The 7590-nt window shown below is 43.2% G+C and overlaps 1 protein-coding gene across 1 annotated transcript; it reads left to right on the top strand.

Annotated features, from left to right (window-relative positions):
• Positions 1-1876: 1876 nt before the first annotated feature.
• Positions 1877-2456, top strand: LOC110718524 (succinate dehydrogenase assembly factor 4, mitochondrial). Its single transcript, XM_021897368.1, has one exon. It carries the CDS (start codon positions 1958-1960, stop codon positions 2297-2299), a length of 342 nt encoding a protein of 113 aa, XP_021753060.1. The 5' UTR covers positions 1877-1957; the 3' UTR covers positions 2300-2456.
• The last annotated feature ends 5134 nt before the right edge of the window (positions 2457-7590 follow it).

The following is a 7590-nucleotide window of genomic DNA, read 5'->3' as shown; positions in this document are numbered from 1 at the left end:
TCAAATTGAATGTGGATGAACACGTAGGAAGCGCTGGGAAGGTAATTGTGGGTGTGGTGGGCAGGAATGAGGTAGGGGCTATCGTATTAACTGCTACTCAACCCATTTTTCAACAGTCACCGGAGATTGCTGAAGTCGTTGCTGTCACGTATGGAATGACCATTGCTAGAAGATTTGGGTTTGACAATATATGGATTGAGTCGGATTCTCTCAATGTGGTTTCAACCATTTTGTCTGGTTCAAAGGGATATGCTCCGATCTTTAATGTGTTTGATGATATTAGGCTTTGTAGAGCTGGGTTTAATGTTTGTATCTTTTCTCACGCTAAACGCAGTAGCAACACTGTTGCTCACCTTATTGCTAGGGACTTTACAGGGGATCATTCAGAGCTTATACGCTTTGATTCTTCCCCTTATAGCGTTGTATCTTTAGCGGGGATGGATTTGCCAAAGTAATATAATTACTCTATCGGGCCTTTCAAAAAAAAAAAAAAATAATAAAAAAATTAAAAAACAAAAAGGATGACGTGACACTCTAGATTTTCTTTAAGTTTTCCTATTTTAAAGATTAGTATAGATTCGGCCCAACAATATCAAATGCCTTTTGTTTTTGGAATTATATGGATTAACTATTTGTTTTTTTTTTTTTTTTTTTTTTTTTTTTTTTTTTTTTTTTTTTTTTTTTTTTTTGAGAAAACAACTATTATTGCTATTCAAATTGAAAATATACATCTTAAAGACAATTTACATACTTCCGATATTCATTTAAAAGTTGGATAGCTTAAACGTTGTATTGTTCACTTTATGTGATTTTCCTATTTAGTTTAGGTATACAAGTAGTTTCAAATAATCTTTAACACTCCCTTTGTCCCAACTTAATCAAGCTTTATACTAAGTTATTATGCAAAATGTTGTTATTAACTACCGTATCTTTTAACAACACAAATATATATAGCAATTGATGGATAATGATAAAGGAATATTTTTTTATTGGCTTAAAAATATATACATATGAGTCTAAGCTTTTGTTTCAGTTAAATTGTGGCGTACATGTAAGAAAAGCATCACAATTAATAAGCTTTTAGTCATTTATCCTATTATGTTGGCAAGGTCTAATAGGTTGTCTCGAACCACATGCTTATTAACCCCACTAGATTTGACCCGAGCACTACTCGACCTCACAATTGGGTGACATTATTGACTTAAACAATGTTATAAAGGATCGTTTGATTGGACCTTTTGGAATGAAGTTAAAATTCCATTACATTCCCCATGAATCTCATACTTATCTCACCCCATAAGATTCATAATCCTTGTCATTAATGAAAGGTAGAATCACCATTCCATTATATAAATCAATCAACTTCAAACTAATACTCCTTCCGTCCCTAAATATAGTTTCTTGACGTATTTAGGTCAAAGTTGAAAACTTTGACCATAAATTCCCGTTAATTTATAAGAGGTTATATATTCACGTGAGATCTTGTTAGATTCATGACATTATATATTTTATTAAAATCAAGTTTTTAGAATATTTACGTGTGTGAAAATACAGATATAGACACATTAAGACACGTTTTGAATAACGTGAAAAGTCAAATGAGAACTATATTTAGGGATGAAGGGAGTATGAGATTTAGGATCCATACCTTTTTTCGTATGAGATTTCATACCAATGCATTCAGTTTCACGAACCAAATGGCCACTAAAAAGATTTAACAAACCTTGGTCCCATCAGACCTGCCCACAGCCCAACTAAAGGTTCTATGTGGGCTGCACCTAACCCAAATTCCCTAGCTTAGCCCAATTAAAAACATGACCCAACTCCAAATCAACCCAAACAATAAACGTGGACAAAAACGAACCGTATTATATAAAACCAAATCATTTAAAATTACCCCTAATCCCAAATTCCTCATTTCCAATCTACGTCGACAATCACCGCCTCTTTCTCAACAATGGCGAGAAATCTAACCCACAAGATCGCATCAATCGTAACGATCTCAAAGCCAACTCAGACTCACTGGGTGGAGTCGGCGACTCGGATTGTACCCAACTCAGTTTCGACCTTCTTAATGAGCACTTCTGCAAACAACGATCAACAAAAGGGTGAAAAGGAGGAGGTTAACAAGGCAACTCAGATTGAAGAAGAGGAGAGAGAAAATACCGAAGACGATAGCGATGATGATGATGGCGGTGTTCATGTGAATGAAGAGACTGGTGAGATTGGTGGGCCCAGAGGACCCGAACCCACCCGGTATGGAGATTGGGAGCAGAAGGGTCGTTGCTCCGATTTTTAATCCAATCCTTATCGAATTTTCTACATTTTTAGTTTTTTTTTTTTTTTAATGTTGAATGTTTGGAATGTTGAATAATCTGTATTCATGTAAGATGTAACAAGTTTGTTAAATGGTTTTTTTATTGAGAGCTTCTCCAATTGATTTGCATTATTGATCATCATGCTGTAATTGATGAAATTGCTTGTCAATTACAGTATTTGTTCAATCAGCTAATGATAGACTCTTTAATTAGCTTACGCTTTAAAATTGAGGCCCTCGTGTTAGGGGTCGTAAACACTACGTGCTATTTAGCTTTTGGTTGAGTTGATCATAACGCGTAAGGAAATTCTAAGCAACACATTAAAGGATGAGCTGCGACGATGGTCTGGGCCGCTTGGTCTTATAGGAACTCGATTACTGAGAAACGATCCCAAATATTATATAGTATGATATTGTATCAATAAGAATGTGATAGATTAAACTTCCATTATAAAGAATTTATTCATTTGCCAACTGAAATCACAGAACAAGGTGGTATTGGAAAGTTAGAATGCAAATTAAAAATTGGAAAAATACACTTTAATAATTTCAACTATAGGCGATTTACATTTAATAATCCCAACTAAAATTTATTATATAATAATCTCAACTAAGATTTATTATATAATAATCCCAACTATGTGATGTGTTTGCCTTCAATAGTCTCAACCGGTCAACACCAAGTCAACAACCTGTTATAACAAATTATCATGACACGTGTCAACACATGATTAGTCAAAAAAAAAAAATGACTGCTGCTAGAGCTGTCAAAAGCTGACTCGACCCGAAATACAAGCCCGAACCCGATTATTAACCTACCTGTTTAAACCCGGAAAAATGGTGACCCGAATCCGATATGATCCGACCTGAAACCAACCCAAGACCCAATTTAACCCGAGTATATGAGACCCGAACCAGAACATGAACCGACCTAGAGATGACCCGACCTAAATATAAACCGTAAATTATTGACCTGAACCGAACCCGACCTAAACCGAGATTGACCCAAACCCGTTTTAACCCGAGTTTAACCCAACCTGTTATTAAACCGACCCGAATTTCACCCGACCTATTACTAACTCGACCCGTAATTCAACCCGATCTGTTACTAACCTGGCTTGAAATTAACACGACTAGTTATTGAATCGACCCAAATTCAACCCAAATTGTTCCAGACCCATTTCAAACTCAACCTAACCTGTTATTGATGGACATAGCAATCGTGTCGTGTCATGTCGTGTTCGTTTTCGAGTTGAAAATTAAACGAGTTGGGGAAGGTCAACACTAACCCGACCCATTTAATAAACGTGTCGTGTCGTGTTGACCCAATTAATTAATTGTGTCGAAAACCCTTAACACTAACCCACTTTTTTCGTGTTCGGTTCATGTCGTGTTGAATTGAAAAATATTGGGATTTTATATTATGCGGGCTGAGTCATGTTAATTCCATAAATTATTGGGTTTTTATATTATGCGGGTTGAGTCGTATTAATTTCGTGTTGAGAATCTCAACACTAACCCAACCTGTTTAATTAAACGTGTCATGTCGTGTTGACCAGTTTAATTAAACGTGTTGAAAACCCTTTATACTAACTGTTTCGGGGTTTTCTGATGTCCTGCGGGAGAGTTACAATTCCGAGACTGGAACCGGACGCCTGTACCTGCAAAATAACGGAGACTCCTGAGAGCTCCGCCTCCAACGGTCAAGTTAGTACCTGATTAAGGAGTAATTAATACAGAAATCAAAGTAATGAGATCTCTCTAGGTGAGAGTGCTTAGTGTTGGTAATCTGCGTCGTTAGCGAGATTAGCCGGTTGTTAATAACTCCGTTCTTCTCTGCTTGATTTCTTGATTATTCCCCTCCCTGATTAATGAGGATTAATTAAGTATTTATAGCCTTGAGAAGCGTGCCACTCTCTAGGTTTAAGGTAAACCTAGGGCTGATCGGGCCTCTAGACTGAATTGGGCCTTGATGGCCGGTTTTCCCATTTGGCTTGGGTGGACACGTGGCGTGTCTAAATTGGTCCGTAGAAGACGTATCTGTGATTGACACGTGGCAGGCTCCTGTTGGCCTTCGTGAAGGACACGTGGCGGAACCTGGTTGGTCCACTTGTCAGACGGTGATTGGTGGATAAAAATCCCCTAATCATTTGCCCCTCACAGGTGGCACGTGACTGGTCACGTGTCGCCTGTGACAGGTGTCGCACGGTGACAGGCGACGGCCTGCTACAGGTGTCACCTTGCAAACGGCCGAGAGATTTTCCCGCCCCAATTTTGAATTTGGAAGCGACCCTTCGCCTTCTCACTTCGCCTATATAAGGAAGTGCTGACTTCGGTCATTTTCACATTTGAGAACTTTGCGAGAACATTCGGACCCTTGAACTTGCTCTGACATTTCGGACTTTTTCTGCCTACCGCCTGTTCTGACAAGCCGACTGACCCGAACTTCCAGGACTTCATCAACCGTCACTCGTTCAGGTAACTCAGTTCTCTTACTCTTAATTTCCTTTTATTTTTTGAAATGGCACCATGGAAGCACACGACACGACCTAAGTTAGTGATCAGCCGGTCACCGGGGACGGCTGAATCTAGGACTAGGAGTGCCGCCTGCCCTTTTCTGGACCCATCTTTGCCCTTTATACAAAGTCCGACTGTATCTGTGTCTATGCAGAACGTGATGGCCAGAACGAAACAGACTGCTAAGATATCAAACTCAGACGGCTCCTCCCAAAGGGTGCTCCTTAGTGAAACATCTGACCAGGCGCCAGATGTAGAACGAGGCGACTGTCAAGCCGACAGTTCTGAGAGAGGGGCCAAGGTGTTCCCTTCCCATCTTACCGTTGACAGGTCTAACTTTCCTTCTGCTCCTTCTAAGGGAGAGGAGGCGGGCCCCTCTAGGAGAGGGGAGGAGTCGTCCTCCTCGGACTCGTCAGAGGACGAGTCTGAGTCCAGCTCTTCTGGCCACAGTTCTCCAGGCTCAGAAGAAAAACATAGCCGCCTACAAGAGGCGAGACTTTCTCATGCAGTTGAGAAGGGGGATAATTGGGCGGAGCCATCCGCCTCTTACAGAGAGAAAAACGCCCCCTACTACTGCAGGGTACCCTGGGGCCGGATTGCAACCATGCAAGACAACGTGGCGAGCTTTATTGCTAACCACAAAATGGGCCCGAAATTTTTACTGTTTGTGCCGGATCCAGAAGACACTGTCGTCTGGCCGGCTGGTACCAGCTATGGTGACGGCCATCAAAGCTGGACTGCGCTTCCCATTACATCCGGCTGTTCAGCGGATTTTAGATGGGTATGATCTGGGGTTATGGCAGTTAGCCCCCAACTCTTGGGTAAACGTACTCGGCTATGTGGCCGGGTGCGAAATGTACGGGGTGGAGCCAAGCTTTGAGGCTTTCGCCCATATGAACTATCTCAGCCGGACCCCTAAGTCGGGAGGTACCGGCTGGTACAAACTAACAAGCCATAGGGGTTACCTCATGACGAGAGGTAAGGCGAACAAATGGAAGGATTGGCGGAACACCTTCCTTATTATCGAGGGTTCAGACACGGAGCTGAACAAACGCTTTAACAAGTGGAATAGGGATCCGCCTCTTCTCGCAGGCGGCCGCAGCATGCCGCCTGTTCCCCCAAAGGCTAAAAAAGAGATCCTAGACAAAGGACTCTTCAAAGTAGAGACTAGGGTGAACTCTACTTCAGGGGTACGAGAGCAAGTACCCCTAAACTGCGTCCCGAGCTTCAAGTGGCTCTATGACGAGTATTTTTTGGCCGCCTGTGGCCTCGGCAGTCGGTGCTCTAGAGGTAGCCGGCCTGACAAATACTCTGTTTTTTCACACCTTGTTTACTTGGGATTTTTACTAACTTTGTTGTTTATTTCTTGCAGCTGACGCCATGAGTAAAATATCAGCATCTAAGACTGCGGCGGCCATGTTGCGGGCCTCGCTCATGAAGCAGTCGTATGCCGACTCCCCCAACAAAGAGGCACCCTTGGTAAACTTCGAAAACTCTTCCTCTTTTATTTGTCTTATGCATATACTAACTCTTTTTGTTTTCAGTCTGCAACTCCAAGGGCTTCCTCCTCGCAACAGCCGGACCCCAAGGCCCGGAGGACGACTGTTGCAAGCTCTCCTGGGTCTTCCAGGAAAAACAGTGGCGGCTGAGAAGCAGCCGGCCACTTCTTCAAAAACCCAGGCGGGGCCGCCTAGATGTATGGACACTTGCTTGTAAAAACTCACCCTTGCTTCCTTCTTGACTAGGTCTAACTTGTGTTTTCCTTTCACTTAATGCAGCCGGCCCCCAGGGACTTGACTTGGTTGAGGTAGCCAAGTCTATGGTTAAAGTAGTTCCTCCATCTGACAGGGAGGCGGTCAGGGGTGCCGGCACCCTTGACCTTGATGGGATTTCAGGGGTCCTAGCTGAGGTATACTTAGCATATTTTTGAGCTTTTGAGTTCCAGGACGCCTGTTAACTTTTCTGTTTGGAAACCGACGCCTGTTTTTCTTTGTACTTAGGCCCTGCTCCGAGTCAACAGCCTTCGCAAGCCGATTGATCGGAAAAACAAAGAGGTAAAGGCCGCAAAGGCTATGGCCGCCTCCAGCTGTGATAAGGCAATGTTTCAAATTGCCCAAAATAAAGTACTGACCATTGATCTTCTTTATTATCAGGCGCAGGCTACCGCCGCTGTTCGGGCTCAGTTAGAGGCGGCCCAAAAGAAGGTTGACGAGCTGGAGGGGACCGTCACCAACCTTAAGGCCGAGCTGAAACCTCTTCGCCAAAAAATGCACTCCTATGAAGCCATGGAGAAATCTTTGGCCAACGTAAAAGAACGCCTGGTGAGCCAAGAGAAGAGTCTTACCCAAGAGCTCTCGGATAAGGCCGAGCAAGAGAAACAAGAGCTCGTCCGGGAGATGGTGGAAGACTCCGCTCAAATCCAACGCATGACCTGGGAACGACTGTTCCCCAGTGCCGACTTTGCCTCATGGGAAAGAACGTACCGCCAGTGTTCGGAAACATATAATCAACAGATCCTGGCGGCTGCTGAAGAAGAGGCGTTGGACGGTGCGTTGGAGGAGGAAGAGCCGGTTGTGGCGCTTGTGCCACTTGGGGGTAAGGCATCAAAAGAGGGTGCAGCTAAGGCCGAGTCCAGCAAGAAGAGTGCTGACCAGGCGGCAGCTGCTGATACTGAACTGCCCCCTTCTTAAGCTTTAAGTATATTTTTTTTTCACGGCCTGCGTGCCGTTTGATTTGTAATTACCCGGCCAGGGGGC

Source organism: Chenopodium quinoa, unplaced genomic scaffold, assembly GCF_001683475.1.
Source record: "Chenopodium quinoa cultivar QQ74 unplaced genomic scaffold, ASM168347v1, whole genome shotgun sequence".
NCBI classification, from domain to species: domain Eukaryota; kingdom Viridiplantae; phylum Streptophyta; class Magnoliopsida; order Caryophyllales; family Amaranthaceae; genus Chenopodium; species Chenopodium quinoa.
This window is presented reverse-complemented; position numbering and strand designations above follow the sequence as displayed.